The sequence below is a fragment of the Pimephales promelas genome, chromosome 11 (genome assembly GCF_988280905.1).
Source record: "Pimephales promelas chromosome 11, fPimPro1.hap1.1, whole genome shotgun sequence".
Classification (NCBI taxonomy): Eukaryota; Metazoa; Chordata; class Actinopteri; order Cypriniformes; family Leuciscidae; genus Pimephales; species Pimephales promelas.
In genome coordinates, this window is record NC_142779.1 from 21,879,129 (window position 1) to 21,895,183 (window position 16,055).

The following is a 16,055-nucleotide window of genomic DNA, read 5'->3' on the forward strand; positions in this document are numbered from 1 at the left end:
GGCATTATATGAAATTAACAGAAAACATCATTTATGGCACAATTGATAATTACTGAAAGAGCGGTTTCAATGCTGTATATTATCTTTCAAATTAATATTGTATATTGTGCTGTTATCTTTTTAAAATGTTCTAAATATAAAAGCGATAGACAGACCTGTGACTTTTCAACCACAGAGCGGACCCTGTCCTGCATGGTGGATGCAATGAGATACTGCAGTGGTGAAGTCTTCTGACCAGTCATGACCATCACCTGCAGATCCTGATCTTCCATAACCACTTGACCCTCTAACTGTAGCCCTCTCGAAATTAACAACTACAGGAAAATAGAGAATTTATTTCAATTCAGCCAAGTAATGAGATATAGCGAGAATAGAGGGAGAATTAATGAATATTTTGCGTCATATACTTGTATGCTCACCCGGGCTCTAGGGTCTTGACCTCTCTTCTGCCTGTGTGTTTCCTCCTTCAGGAGCTGATACAGCTCTCTGGCTTCCATCTCCCAGTGTAACAGTTCAGCTAGACGCCCATCCAACCCACTCACACTCACACGCAGCTCATCGCACACCTGTTCAGCCTCACAGAGTGTCTGCAATACCTATTTTTACAGGCATAGATATAGATACATAAACAAATAAAAAAGAAAATAAATAAGAAATTAATACAAGCATGAGAAAAGATCATAATTAGAGTTAGATTAACCCTCTGGGGTCTAAGGTGTTTTTGGGGTCTTTGAGATATTTTGACATGCCCTGACATTTATGCATTTTCAGTTGCTTATAAACGTATTAATGGCAAAGGTGAAATTACACTCTATTTAGCACAAACAGGGCTACCATAATATGTGAGCAACATGTATGTACATGTTTGCATATTTAAGAGAATATTGTTTATGGATGGTTTTTGAAAAAAAAAAAATTAAGCTGGATCCATTGCTCCTCGAAATGAAACTACCAGCACTTCTGAGGTAACTTTTCCATTATTCCTCAGAGCGCAGCAAGACGAGGTAAAGTACAAGATTCTTAGTAAACTGGATGTTTTATCCAGCTGATGTGGAAGTTTTCATGGCTTACATCAACATTTGCGTTTGAATAGCGTGCGCTCTAAGTGGGCGTGGTCACATTAACATGTCATATGGTATAATTAGCTGAAAGGAAGAAGACTTGACATCAGTTTTAATACAGATTACATAAACAGAGAATATTTGTTTTTTATATGAATTACTTCATTTAAAAGAAAAGAATTTCAGCTTCATAATGAAAAATCTTTTGTGCCCGCGTGACAAGTATTTTCTTAGCTACAGTTAATTTTCAGACGCGTTTCAGAATGAACTTCACTGACAAAGAGAACGCAAAATTCACATCATGTTTATTTATTTGACAAAAAGCACAACACTTTGTTTTTATTGTGAGTATCCACAAAAAATAGACGCTTAAAAAGACCTAATGATGTACAACACTTATAAGTACACTCTCAGAAAAAAAGGTACGAAAGCTGTCACTGGGGCGGTACCTTTTCAAAAGGTACACTTTTGTACCTAAAAGGTGCATATTGGTACCTTCATGGTACACTTTTGTACCTAAAAGGTGCATATTGGTACCTTCATGCTACACTTTTGTACCTAAAAGGTGCATATTGGTACCTTCATGGTACATATTTGTACAATTATGGTACCAATGTGCACCCTTTAGGTACAAAAGTGTACCTTTTTGAAAAGGTACCGCCCCAGTGACAGCTTTCGCACCTTTTTTCTGACAGTGTAAGATCAAAATTTAATTACACTTTAAGAGTAATTTGAGTCTCTTTTGCACTGATAAGCCGGCGCGATAGCCGATCCCAGAGGGTTAACATATTTTAAAAACAGGATGATCTGCTAATATTCTCGGGTCCTGTATAATTTGATAGTAAACTGATTTTACAATCACCCAAGGGCCACCAAAAGCAATGAATTTGCTTACCTCAGGAATGGCCTGCAGAAGTTTGCTTAGGGTTTCTGGAGAGCAGTCTAGAGATGGGGAGAGGGCTTCTAGATCCACATCCTTTATTTTCTTCATCATAAGCTGGGAGAAAAAACAATTTGAAGCTAAATCCTTCTTAGTCTAGTCTTAAATTTAGAAATCAAAAAGGTAAAAGCAACATAATCACAAATAGCTACTACAAAAAATGTCAGTTCATATATTGTAGGCTGTTACTTATGCATGAGTGGGTGCATAAGTGTTTGATCACACACTACGTACCTGTAATCTCTTTGTATAAGTACGTAGCGATCCAGAAACCACATCCACAGGTTCTTTCAGTAACTGAGTAGTCTCCCTCATGAGGGCCTGAACAGTCTGAGGACTAGATGGGCCAGCACTGGGCTCCTCAGCCAAAGACTGAAATATACAATTTGGTTCAAAACACTACTAAAAGTTGCATTCATAGCTTTACCATCCAATCTGTGTTAACCTATTTTATATTTGTAGAAGCAAACAAGTTAGTAGATTCTCTGTCCAACACAATCGAACAAAACAACTCATTGTCCTAAGTCAAGGTAAGTGCACATTTTTCAATACTTTACTTTTGAATATGTTTTGTACATAGACTATTCAAATTTGAACATGATGGGTGACTCACAAACTGCGCTGTTTTGGCAAAGTCAGCCCAAAGCAGATTTATCTTGCAGAGTTCGTCTGAAATAGCGCGGCTAGTCTGCGGGTCTGTGACCTCAGTCAGGAAGTTGGCCACCTCGTTCAGGTGAGCTTGCCGAGAACTCCACTCTGACATCACTGACAATGTCACCTAAAAATAAAAAAGTCAATGGATAGGCATGTTTTTATTCCAATAAACGGAAAAAACCCTCACAAACAGCTATTAAAATACTTAAGGTTTTTCTGCCCAGTACATTTTTTTATAGCATTTAAAACTACAATAGAAAAGTAAATTAAATGTTTTTGTTTGTGTGTACCTCTGTTCCCTGTCCAAGTCGCTGACTATGTGGACCCTGCTCCAGCCATGCGCGCATTGAGGTATAGATATCACTGTAAGAGTCCCATGCTGCCAACACACGTCCCATAGTTCCCCTCATCATCCGTATACCTTCCAGAGTTGCCGTCACATCTGCCTCTATATCAGCCACCTGGCGATTTACCTGTGTAGAGTCTCCAGCTAAAGCAGACATCAGCTTATCAATAATTATTGATTAACAAAAACACTTTCTAAAAAATGCCATTATACTGTAATTGCTATGCACACACACACACACACACACAATTTCTTTGTATTACCCAAGGCAGCTTTGCTGGTGTATTTGTTAGCAATTAGTTTAAATCTATGGAGGGCTCCATCCAACAAAGTGGTTAAGTCCTGTTTGTTCACAGTCTCCTAAAAACATTAATTGTGACAAAATGTTAAAGCTTCAATGATTTCAATATTTTAATGTAATAGCAAAGTAATGCCCAGCAGCAAATACACTCTTAGCCTTCTGTCATTTTTCACTTACATTCCAGTCCTGCATTAGCACACGTACAGACTCCTGGGAAATGTAGGCTCTTTTCCAAGTACGCAGTTTAATTTTGAGTTGATTCAGCAGGTCTAACACTGTGTGTCTGCGCTCATGGTACTCCAGTTTAATACCATGATATTTAGCTGTTACACGGACACTGGTGAACCTGAAAATGGACACGAACACAAAATAATTAAAAGCAGTTTACTGCTGTTCATGAAACGATAACAGAAATATTGTTATCAAAAGTAATGTTGTTTCATTCCCAGTAGGATTTATATCCGATTAAGCAGTCAAACTGACCTTCTCTTCATCTCTTCCATCTTGTCTGTCGGCACCAGTGTCTCTCCAAACTCATTTGTGTTTTGAAACATATTAAACCTCTTGATGTGATGTGACATCTCCTCCAAACACACCTGCAAAATTGTGGCACAAATATGACATCAATTACATTTTCATGAATGAACAGCTCTATAGCATAATAAAATTAATACATGGAAGTCAGTCAAACCTTTAGTAGATCGAGTTTCTCACGGGCCTCCTCCGCAGCTCGAGCATGATCCATTCGCTCACCCTCTTCGGCAGATAAAACCTCTTCAATACGCAACAACCAGCGGCCCACAACGTCCAGTGGAGATGGGAGACTCAGGTCCAGCTCTGTTTTATACTCGCGCAGCTACCAAATACACATATATCAGTGCAAATCAATTAGCAAACGACTTCTTAGTATTTCTACACACTAGGAAGCTTGTTCATCCATTTAAATGGCACACATTTAGACATATTGTATATATTCATTATTCTTTTAGTTTTCAATTGAGTCTAATGAATCTCCGCACAAAATTGAATAATCAAATAAAACCCATCTGATATCAACACAACAGAAAGTTTTTGTGATGCTGTGAACTCTAACCTTCTCAGCGAGAGTGTCCCATGCTCGTCTGAGGGCTTTCTGCTCTACACTGAGCTGAGGTGTCCTCTTCATCGCTGTTAGTAACGGCATTACGGGGCGCCTCTGCTCGTTGAAGGACACAATGAAGGTGTGGAAGACCTGAAACAAATGTAAATAAACCTTAATGCAACAAATCAACAACAGAAGTAAATCATCATGTACAACAAAGCCAATGCAAATCTAAAATGCGTTTATGATTTACCAGGATATTATAACTCAGTATTTCAACACAGTCAATGACACAATAGGTATTAGAAAACAATTCAGTAAAAAAAAATATATATATATATATATATATACATATATACAGTATATATGAACATGTAATATCTCAAATTCACATTTTTGAAGTTTACACAGAGATATAACGGTATCGTTTTCAAAAACTTGCACTATGAAACCCATTTTTAAAAGTTTGTGCTTTCAGGGCCCAAAAACGCTAAAGGAATGGCCAAAACGCACCAAAAACGAACTAATCTAGCATTTTTAATGAAAAGTTTTTAGTTAAAACTGGTATTGTATAAACATCCCCTCAGACATTCATTGAAATTCAGGTCTTACTTGGTATCTTTCAGCATAGCTCTCTCCCTCTGTGGAGTCCCATCCCTCTATCAGCTCCTGATAGGCCTGATCCAACCAGCATGTGACTTCCTGAGCCTTCTGATTGGCTGAGGTCTGGACAGACAAAAAACAAAACAAAAAAATGTTTTTAACAAAAAAGCACGAGTTAAACCATTTGCACTGCAAACTAAATGGTAAAGCAGTCAAAGTTTAGTATTGCAGTTCTCTACAGGAAGCAAGTAACTTTCAGAACCAACTTTCTCAGCATGTCTGTGATTAAAATGCTCAATTTTTACCAAGTACCATGAAAGCTGAAGTTCAGTGTATTAGAATATTCAAACACAAGAGGGGCTTTATTAATTGAATTATCTCCTTAATTTCGGGGATTTTCTCTGGTTTTAATGGATTAGCTCTGTAATTCCTGGGATTATCTTCATAATTGAGTTTATAGTCATCAGCATGTTTATACATGCAAAACACTGGTATAAACACTGGTTACGGAGCATTAGAGGAGGTATTTTAAAAAGGGGAGAGGGGGGTTGATATTTTACCCCAGGGCCAGCTGCTCTAGCTGTATCGGGTGATTGGGGAGGGCCTGATTTGATTGGACAGGGCATTAACAGGTGAGCCTGATCAGAGAACATATCAAGTAAAACAGTTAAAAGTGGGCCATAGCACTCTTCATTCAAAATCAGTCAGTTTCAATCATTAGACCTAAAGGAAGATATAAACTTTTACTTACACATTATTTTACATTTTAACCCAAAATCTTGATGATGTAAAAGAAGTCTATAAACATGTGTTAACCACTTACAATAACAGTATGGTGTATTCGCTCACAAAACAGGTTAAACAGGGCGGAGTTCAAATGAACCTTTCATGGAAAATTCTGAATAATCCTATCACTGATAGCAAAAACAAACACCTATACCAAACTAAAAGAGAAAAAGGAGTTAATGAATGAATCAAGCACCTAAAAATAACAGAGAGAGCGACAGAGAGATAGAAGTACCTGTCTTAGAGGTGACGCAGATATAGAGGGAGTAAAGTCTGATGGCAGATTGACAGGAGAGAGACGCTGAGGAGGAGTGAGATACTAAACCGCCATACAGAGGCGGAAAAAAAGAAAGAAAAAGAGATAAAGAGATAAGAGAGCATAAAGAGTCATTTGAGCATTTAGATTTACAGTGTGAAATGTTGGAGGAATACAATCACTTGTTAATTATGATTGAATAAAAAAAAAGTCTCACAAATATAGTATTACATAAATCTAATTTTGAAAAAATTACGATTACGATTTGTGTTTGTGATTCAAAATTGTGATTTTTGTTTTATTTCGATTAATCGTGCAGCTTTAGTTAATCTTACTAAAGGAACAATTCAAGGAATAGTTGAAACATGAGAATACATAAATAATGAGAGAACAATCACTTTTGGTTGAACTTTTTCTTATGAGGACAGTGTTCACTAGTGAAACTGGTTCAAATGGCAAAAGCCATCTGTAAAAGGTCAAATTTAGGGTATAGTAATTGTACACAGTGAAAAAAGTCAACAAGAAATCTTCAAAAGTATACAAAAAAGTTTAAAAGTGTGTGTGTCTAACCTGCATTTCTTCATCAGAAACAGAAGTATCTTTAGAGTACTGTAGAAACTGAGCAACATAAGTCATTATAGACTTTTCATCAGGATCCCTAACATCAACATCTGAAATACAAATAAACCATTGTTATATGATAATTTCATACAAAACAGAAGCACAAACGTATTACTCTGTTACGCACACAAAACAAAACTGCACAGCAAACAGTACATTTGAACTGCCCGAACACCCACTTACCGGCTGGATCTAGTAGTCTGGGGATGTGAAGTTCTCTTTCAGCAACGTGGAAGGCTTCCTCCAGGTTCTGTCTGTTCGTTCTTGTTCGGGCTCTGGTTAGGTTCACTATGTTCGGCCTTAGAGCATGAAGTATAGCCAAAAATACAACGCCACTCCTCCAGCTCACCTTAAAGTCCTTCACATTCAGAGTACAACCAGCCCTGAAAAGACAGAAAAAGATGAATGGTTTTATAGTACAGAATCTCACCGTCCCCAAGAAACCCTTTCAGCAGGTTGTTCCTCACCTCTGGCACTGCTCTCTGACCCACAGCAGCAGGGCTTTCTTGGCAGATACACGGAAACGTGCGTGCAGGGGTGAACCACGGGGTGGCACTGGACTGCTGCGGGCACTGCTGCTGGTGGAACGAGAGTCCAAACTCGCCAGCGACTCCAGAGACGACTGACGAGAACTAAAGGACAATGTGCTGGCCAACTCTTCAATCTAAACAACGGAGAAGACCCATCAGAAAAATCATCCAACAAAACTGGCAATCTATCTAGGGGTTGATATAACCCAACACTTTTGTTACACTGAGACGGCAAACGTACATGAAAGTGCATGATGATGGTCCAGACCAGACCCAGAATGATGGAAGGCTTGCCGTCCATGATGTCCGAGACATTGATGTTGACCAGTTTGATCTGCAGGGTAAAGATGCTGATAAAGTTATAGATGTTGATATTAAACTTTCACACGGAAGTGAACTAAAACTAGGGCAAAGAAAAAATTTGAAAAATGTGATTTTTCTTCAAAGCAGCAGACTATAATCTTTGTTTGTTAGACTATGATCTAACAAACAAAAATGTAGTTTCAACACAAATTAAGCTTTTTTTGTGCAATTTTAAACTGATTGAAAGCTCATTTAAGCACATTTCCATGAGTTTTTTCCAAGTGTGGCATCTTACCGATTTCCTCATAAGGAATGCTAGAGCTTTCTCAATGTTTGATCTGTGCTGAAATGTCCCCCTTCCTTTCTCCCGGCTCTGTAATGAAGGTTGGTTATGATTATTAGAAAATAAGGTGAGGGTGAAAGTTTTTGCTCATTAAGTTTTTGTAATAGATTCTTATATTTGCCAATATTTTGCCATTTTGAGATTTTGCATCGGTTTGATGATTGTGTGTACATATTGGACGATGGCCACCTTGCACTCTAGTTATTGAAAAATCAGTTAATATGGTGAATATGAAGATGATGAAGATGATAATGAAGATATTTTGCAGAATGTCAGCAACCAGACAGTTGATGGACCCCATTTACTCCCATAGTAGGATACAAAAATACTATGGAATTCAATGGGGTCCATCTACTGTCTGGTTACTGACATTCTTCAAAATATCTTAATTTTGTGTTGAGCTAAGAAAGAAATTCATATAGGTTTGAAACAACTTGAGGGTGAGTAAATGACAGAATTTTCATTTGCAAGTGAACAATTCCTTTTACAACTATTGAACTAGTCACTTACCATTCTCTGACCACTCATCACCTCCAGCAGATCCAACAGTCTGCTTCCATCTCTGAATTCATTGAAAAGATCCAGCACAGTAACCGGAGGACTCCTCTGAGAAAGCAAAATGAAATATCCCATATTAAACACCAGAACGCACATAGTTTCATATTTAATGAAAGTCTCATAATTACACATATCTCACCTCAGAATTAAGATATAAAATACATTTTGGCTGCCATCTTTGATCTTTTTTTTTTTTTTTTTTTGCATTGTGGCTTAAATGGGGCCAAATTTCCCCTCAAATCTACCCAAAACCTTTGGAATAAAATTGTATAGCTGGAATATTGTATAGTGTCCATTAGTATCAGTTTTGTTAGGTAACAGGAGTCAATGCTCACGGCCGATATTCAAATTATGTCTAGAGGACAAATCAGAGAAGCTTATGTGAACTCAACCTTTTCCATAAAACTGAGGGGAGACAGAAATGAGCATATGAAATGATCTGAAATGACACCTTGATGTCTCTTTTATGTGTGCACTCATCCCGTTCATGCCTGTAGGACTCCAAGCCACGTCAAACTGATTGTGTCATTTGCTCACTTTATAAGTAGCCGTGGCTGTGAATACGTGTGTTCACAAGTGTGTGCGCTGACACAACTCCTGTTGCTGTCTGTCTTTCTGGGCCCGGTTTGAGAAGATTATATTTACCCCCTGCACACCCCTCATTCCCTCCCCGCTATTGGAGAACCTGCAGGAATGACCTCTACGAACAACACGTTCCATGTGCGTCATTTATCTGTAGTTTAGATGCAGTTTCCGAAGTGAAAAAGTCCTATGTGTTATTCGCAGTTAGTACAAAATATTAAAAATAATGCAAGTGAAGTTCATGACGATTCAGATAAACACTACATAGACTATTACTGATATAGATTTTTTAAGTCAAGATTATCTTTGATGAACTTTCACCCTCACCTTAGACAGCTGGGCATTGATCCAGTTGGTGAAGGTTCTCTTCTGAATTTGTTCCTGCTCCACTGAGGACAGAACAGACAAGAGAAAAGCATGAAAAGCAGCATGTACAAACATAGTGAGCGAATACATTACATTACTCTAATACGCTGTGTTCATTTCATTTCAAACAATGTCTAAGAATAGATCTTATAAATGCATGAGCAAGAAATAGGTGCATTTGTATTCAACAATAACATTTATGTAAGGCATAATAACACTGGTCAGGTTTTTCAATTTCAGTTAATTGAATGTGTAGCACTTCGAATGTAAAAAAAACAAACATTTTAATCTGTAGAGGAAAGAAAATGTGTTTTTACACATACAGTACAATTTTTTAATTAATTTGTTCATTCATACAAACTTTTACGGTAACACTTTACAATAAGGTTCATTAATTAAACATTAGTTAATGTATCAACTAACATGAGCAATACATTTGTTACTGATTTTGTTATTCTTTGTTAATGTTAGTTAGTTCATACAAATCCAGCTGTTCATTGTTTGTTCACAAATGTTAGTTCACAGTGCATTAACTAATGTTAACAAGATTTTAATAAAGTATTAGTAAATGTTGAAATTAACATTAAGAAAGATTAACAAAATGCTGAAGAAATATTGTTTATTCTTAATTAATGTTAACTAATGGACCTTATTGTAAAGCGTTACCACTTTTACTTGTCTTAATAATTTGCATGTGGTTCCCATGAAATGCAATTCAGACCTACAAGCAGTCACGTCAAATCGAGTGCGATTTACGTTTACCGTTATAAAGTTCCACAAAATCAATGAGCTCATCAGCTGTGTGAAGAACCTCTTTATCCTCCATTCTCTGACAATCCACTTGTTCCATTCTTCTCCTTGAACAAGTACCTTCGAATCTCTCACAATACGTCCAAGTCGTATCAAAACCAAAAGTTTCTGTTTTCTCAGAGTTGTCAACTCTCTTCTCAAACGAGCACGTAAAATTCACAACCACTCTTTCTATGAACCCAATAAGACGAATCTGATCGCCAACCTGACTCTGTTTTAAGCAGCGATTCTAAAAGAGCTCTCCCTCATTAACTGCTAAACATGACCACACTAACTATGAATAAGACTCTCAGGTCAGTTATCAGGCTAACGTTGACCGACTGACCCACAAAGAGAGAACGAAAGAGAGAGAGTGTGTGTTTGAATGAATTCTTAATTAGTTCTTAATTCATTCAAACACACACTCTCTCATTCTCTTTTTGACAGGACTGGCAGGGTTTGACAGCCACTGTTTCCACACTCCTATATCAGTAGCACAGAATGAGGGAAAGCTTTGAGATGGTTAAAGTTATCAGCTGACACCCACCCTCAGTTTCCTGGGATTTATTTAGAGTTCAGCTATCAAATACTAATGCACTTTTACACTTGACACAGCTGACCCAGAGTCAGTTTTAACCTGGGAAAATGATTTGTCAAGCACTGAGGAAGTACATAATACTGTATGTTGTATAGGTGGTTTGCAGTCACGTGATTGTGTTGACGCGCGGAATGCAGATGGAGGGCAAGGAGTGAAGAGCGCAATGGACGAGATGGAGGAAAATCTGTACTGTACTACTTTAGACGCTATTACAAGAGAAATATATCAACAGAAAATCGAAACATTTGTTGGACGTGATCCTTAGGTTATGAAGAGGACCGATTTTCAACTGAATTGAGAGATTTGCCTGCCATCGAGGCTGTAGATATCAGCAACTAACTCGTCTTACAGACATACTTTGACTTTACAAAGTTCGGAAACTGGTACGTTACACAAACAGCCACATAAGTGTATTTAAACACCTGAATAATGTAATTATAAGCCACATAAATAATGTATTAACTCACATTTGACGAAGTGATCACTGCACACACACACAGGCATTTTCCCATTCGGCTCCTCCCGACCGCAGTTGTAGGTTTGCAAGGCATTTTTCCCGGTGTTTTTCTGTCAATTTCTTGTATTTTTTCCCCCCTTATGAACAACAACTTTGGGCACACGATAAAAACTCCTCGTGGTTTGATCGATTTGAGCAACCATAAAAACGACGCAAAACATTTTGCATTTTGAGTGTGTTATAGTGCTTCCTAAATATAGAAAATCACTTCCTGCCCTCCATCTGCATTTCGCGCCATGGCAACGCAGTGGCGTGACGTCACGTGAAAACAAGCTATTGTTAAACAACTTGCTGTGAAATTGTACTGCTGCAAGTGTTGGCCTAGATCCGGCCCACATCTGGTACGTGTGGAATCCAAATATACCAGATGTGGGCCGAATCTGGGCCAACACTGTGTTGCTGTCAGGGTAACCATAGTGTTTTCTTATAGTAATAAAAAATATATTCATTCAAAATTTGTTTATGCATATTTTCAGTCAAAATTAATTGTAAATATAAAAAACTAAACCTCATGTTGCTAGTAAAACAACATAGAGATCAGGTATGGTTCCTGGGATTTGTAGCAGAGTAAGATAGTTACTTTTTAATGTTTCTCTAGTTTTGCAGAGATGAATAGGAGCTGAATATGAGCTAACTTTCCTTTAAAACACTCACATAAAAATATACTTCAAACACAGTGAGACGAGTGCAGAGAGGGACACACAAACTCGTAGTATCTTTCACCAAGGTGTTGAAACACCTTACAAAGAAAGATTTGAAAACAACAAAATTCTCTCTGCAAACACTCTCCTTTACAGGTGAGTTAATTTAAATGAACTACAGAAACACAATGACAGACTGGAATCTTTCCACTGAACAAAGGTCACATGTGTTCAATTGTGTTTTGGGAGGTTCATAAATAGTTGCATACAACACCTCCCTTTGAGCAGAACAAGAGAGGGAGGGGAAACAATGATGGAACGATCAAGCAGATAAAAAAGAAAAGCCCCATAACATGCCTTTGACTGACACTTCATTAAGGCGGTACAGAAGCCGTGAACAAAATACTGATTTATAGTTCATAATAAAAGTGAAATAAAATCAAATGCTCTACCATGAATAATATACTCCTTAATTAACCCGAAAGACCTTTACATGATATACAATACATTTTGAAAAAATGTATAATTGATTTTAAACTGTTTTATATGTTAATCTAATCTTTTGCCAATTTCTGTAAGACTGCACTGCAGAATGAATGTGCAATACTTTTATTATTATGCAACACTTTTTATTATAAATACCTTACCTTGTGATCCATGTTTCTTCTTCTGAGACCTTTCAGATGGGGGTTCAACCCCGACAAAACGAGGCAACTTCTTTTTGTTGTCTTTTAGGGAGACATCAGAAGTGATTGCCCCATGATGTTCAGATATACATTTGATAGAACAATATTATGTTATTCACAATGTTATTTTATTGTCCAACTAGTTTCAGAGCTACTACAAACTCACCCATAACGTCATCAGATTTACTATCCAAGAATATCCTGTATCATAATCAGTTGTTGCATGTTGGAGTGTGCAATGGTAAATGCTTTATAAACCAGCCTCATCTTGCAGTAAAAGCAAATCAGCATAAAACTCCTGCATCGAAAATCTGGAAAGCATGTGTCAGCGAAAGAACTGAAAACTACCGTAAACACATGGCACAACTTGCCCGGTAACCTTTAGCTAAGTAATTCAAGATCAAGTGCCAGTACTGGAGGTTTTAAAAAAGGCTCCGCCTTTTACCTATGTCAAAAACAAAAAAAAACAAAAAGAAAGAAACGCACACAGCATGTCCACACAGGAGCTGATTAACGCTTCACCTAATGCAGTTCTACTCTAATCCTCTCTACCCTCAAGGGCACTTCAAAATGAAAATTCTGCCATCATTTACTCACCCTCAAGTTGTTTCAAACCTGTATGAATTTCTTTCTTCTGCTAAACACAAAATAAGATATTTTGAAGAATGTCAGTGACCAAACAGTTAATGGACTCCTTTGACTTCCATAGTATTTTTTTTCCTATGGAAATCAATGAGGTCCATCAACAGTTTGGTTGAACATTTGGCCGAGATATTAAAGGAGACATATCATGAAAATCTGACTTTTTCCATTTTTAAGTGCTATAATTAGATACCAAGTGCATCTACCAACCCAGAAAACATGAAAAGTGACAACCCAGTAACTTTGTTTTGGTAAGCATTTCTCTACATTATTTATAGACCATTTCACAAGATGTAAACAACACTGGTCCAGAAGCACTTCCTATTTCAGTTTTTTAACACTACATAAAAGCTGGGATAAAATACAACCAACAGAACATATAAAACTGAATCAAAAAGTTAAACAAACATCTTTAAGATGTTTTCTTTACATGTGAAATAAAGAAAACAGTTACAAACTGAAACAGGAAGTGTTTCTGGACCAGTGTTGTTTACATCTTGTAAAATGGTCTATACAAAAATAAGCAGACCAGATTTCATTCCCCATCTGATGTATGAAGGGGATCTTATTATAATATTGCCGCCCCTTAATCTGCACGTTTCCATCCAACCAGTTATAACACAAGGGCAAAAGTTCAAGCAAAGCATCAACTGTTCTGTCGTTGCTGCACAGATTATCACAGGTGTCTTAAAAATCTCTCAGGGAACTGTGTCAACTTGTGTGAATGTTAAACATGATGGTACATGCAAGTCGATCGGATGAATCCATGTAACTCCACAACAACTACACACATGTATCCACTAACCATTCCGAAACGTTCAGGTGCGTCTAAAAGTTGCAACCTCTTCATGAGTCTCTCTGTGAGGCTTCACTCCGCTACTGTTGGTTATTTCTGAGATTTTGGATGAGTGAGATTTGCATGTTTTTGTTATCGTATCCGAAGATTGTTATAAACGACCCTCTTCTGAACGGAGGCGGGAGGAGCAGCTCATTTGCATTTAAAGGGACACACAAAAAAGGTGCATTTTTACTCACACCCAAAAAGGGACAATTTTAGAAATGGGTTGTATTTTTAGCTGAAATTTCACAGAGACATTCTGAGGACACCAACGAATTATATTCTATCTTGTGAAATAGGGCCTTCAGCTGAGACACTTCAGATGCACAATATTCGCCATGATGGTTTTGAATTGCTTAAAATATGATTGGAATCACTTGCTACGGAAAAGACACTGAAGTGCAACGTGCAGCACAAGTCTGTCATATAGGCAACAAAAAAATATAATGAGAACATTATAATTGTGTTTGGGATTTTTTAATGGTGAAACTTTTGTTTTTGTAATCAGGTTCTCAAAAGTTATATAAAGATGTGGATTTAGATATATCATTTTATTACAGTTTTTCTCAATTGCTTAAACACTATAACCAGGCTTTTGAACTAAAATTTCAAAACCATAATGCCATTTATCAAAAAGCACACCCATTTCCCTAAACTATAAACACTATTCCCTGTTTTGACACATGAATCAGAATTGTTGAACAATCACTGCAAAACTCTACACACAAATCCCTTAATTTCTCATTGCCTAGACCATGTGGTCATTTAGAAAGCACTAGCATTCAATATTGTTCACTCAAGTCAGCATAGTTTCAGCTCACTTAGCACACAATTACCCAGATGAAAACACTGAGAGTCACAATTTAACACACATCAATCAGAACTTTCAAGATGCCTAAAAGTGCCAGAGTCAGTTCATCTGAGTTTTGGAACAATGGATCCACAAAGAAATGAAGGAAGAGGACGTGGAGGAAGCGGAAGAGGATATGGTGAAGGAGGAGGAAGAGGAGGAAGAAGAGGAAGAGGAGGACGTGGTGAAGGAGGAGGAAGAGGAGGACGTGATGAAGGAGGAGGATATTGTGAAGGAGGAGGAAGAAGAGGAAGAGGAGGACGTGATGAAGGAGGAGGAAGAGGAGGAAGAAGAGGAAGAGGAGGACGTGGTGAAGGAGGAGGAAGAGGAGGACGTGATGAAGGAGGAGGATATGGTGAAGGAGGAGGAAGAAGAGGAAGAGGAGGACGTGATGAAGGAGGAGGAAGAGGATATGGTGAAGGAGGAGGAAGAAGAGGAAGAGGAGGACGTGGTGAAGGAGGAGGAAGAGGATATGGTGAAGGAGGAGGAAGAAGAGGAAGAGGAGGACGTGGTGAAGGAGGAGGAAGAGGACATGGTGAAGGAGGAGGAAGAGGAGGAAGAAGAGGAAGAGGAGGACGTAGTGAAGGAGGAGGAAGAGGACATGGTGAAGGAGGAGGAAGAGGATATGGTGAAGAGGAAGAGGAGGATGTGGTGAAGGAGGAGGAAGAGGACATGGTGAAGGAGGAGGAAGAGGACATGGTAAAGGAGGGAGAGGAGGAGGAAGAGGACATGGTGAAGGAGGGAGAGGAGGAGGAAGAGGACATGGTGAAGGAGGGAGAGGAGGAGGAAGAGGGGGACGTGGTGAAGGATGAGGTAGAAGAGATGGTGGTGAAGCAGGAGGAGACAAGCAGTCTCAGATGAAATTAGAGCCACTTGAGTTGATCATGTCCTTGTCCATGGCATGACTATGAGGGAGGCTGGACAACGAGTACAGCCTAATTTGAGTCACTTCACCTTCGCCTCCATCATCAGAAATTTCAGGGAGAAAAACAGGAAAACGGGTGAGTCAGGCAAAAGAATTGTACCTCTGCTGCCGGGCTAGGGCTAATATAGCCTGTGATGTGGATGTGATTGGCTTGACCCAGACCAAAGGCAGGAGGCTGAGGTGGAACAATCTTTTTTTTTTTTTTTTTTTTTTTTTTTTTTTGTGGTACTGTGTAGTA

General features: G+C 38.2%; 1 protein-coding gene across 1 annotated transcript in view; it reads right to left on the bottom strand.

The window, feature by feature from the left end:
• LOC148977171 (uncharacterized) overlaps positions 1–12,934 on the bottom strand; it is a 37,009-nt gene extending 24,075 nt beyond the window's left edge. Inside the window, exons 1-22 of the mRNA XM_089117410.1 lie at positions 12,729–12,934; positions 12,524–12,604; positions 9,293–9,354; positions 8,336–8,431; positions 7,778–7,855; positions 7,421–7,513; positions 7,117–7,313; positions 6,833–7,032; positions 6,599–6,699; positions 6,008–6,091; positions 4,996–5,109; positions 4,396–4,533; positions 3,994–4,158; positions 3,786–3,898; positions 3,480–3,648; positions 3,265–3,361; positions 2,946–3,145; positions 2,615–2,779; positions 2,236–2,373; positions 1,957–2,058; positions 420–596; positions 156–314 (exon numbers count right to left, since the gene is read on the bottom strand). Coding sequence (XP_088973536.1) covers positions 156–314; positions 420–596; positions 1,957–2,058; positions 2,236–2,373; positions 2,615–2,779; positions 2,946–3,145; positions 3,265–3,361; positions 3,480–3,648; positions 3,786–3,898; positions 3,994–4,158; positions 4,396–4,533; positions 4,996–5,109; positions 6,008–6,091; positions 6,599–6,699; positions 6,833–7,032; positions 7,117–7,313; positions 7,421–7,513; positions 7,778–7,855; positions 8,336–8,431; positions 9,293–9,354; positions 12,524–12,604; positions 12,729–12,732 — 2,733 coding nt within the window. The 5' untranslated portion in view covers positions 12,733–12,934. The remainder of the gene's footprint in view (positions 1–155; positions 315–419; positions 597–1,956; positions 2,059–2,235; positions 2,374–2,614; positions 2,780–2,945; positions 3,146–3,264; positions 3,362–3,479; positions 3,649–3,785; positions 3,899–3,993; positions 4,159–4,395; positions 4,534–4,995; positions 5,110–6,007; positions 6,092–6,598; positions 6,700–6,832; positions 7,033–7,116; positions 7,314–7,420; positions 7,514–7,777; positions 7,856–8,335; positions 8,432–9,292; positions 9,355–12,523; positions 12,605–12,728) is intronic.
• Positions 12,935–16,055: the final 3,121 nt, after the last annotated feature.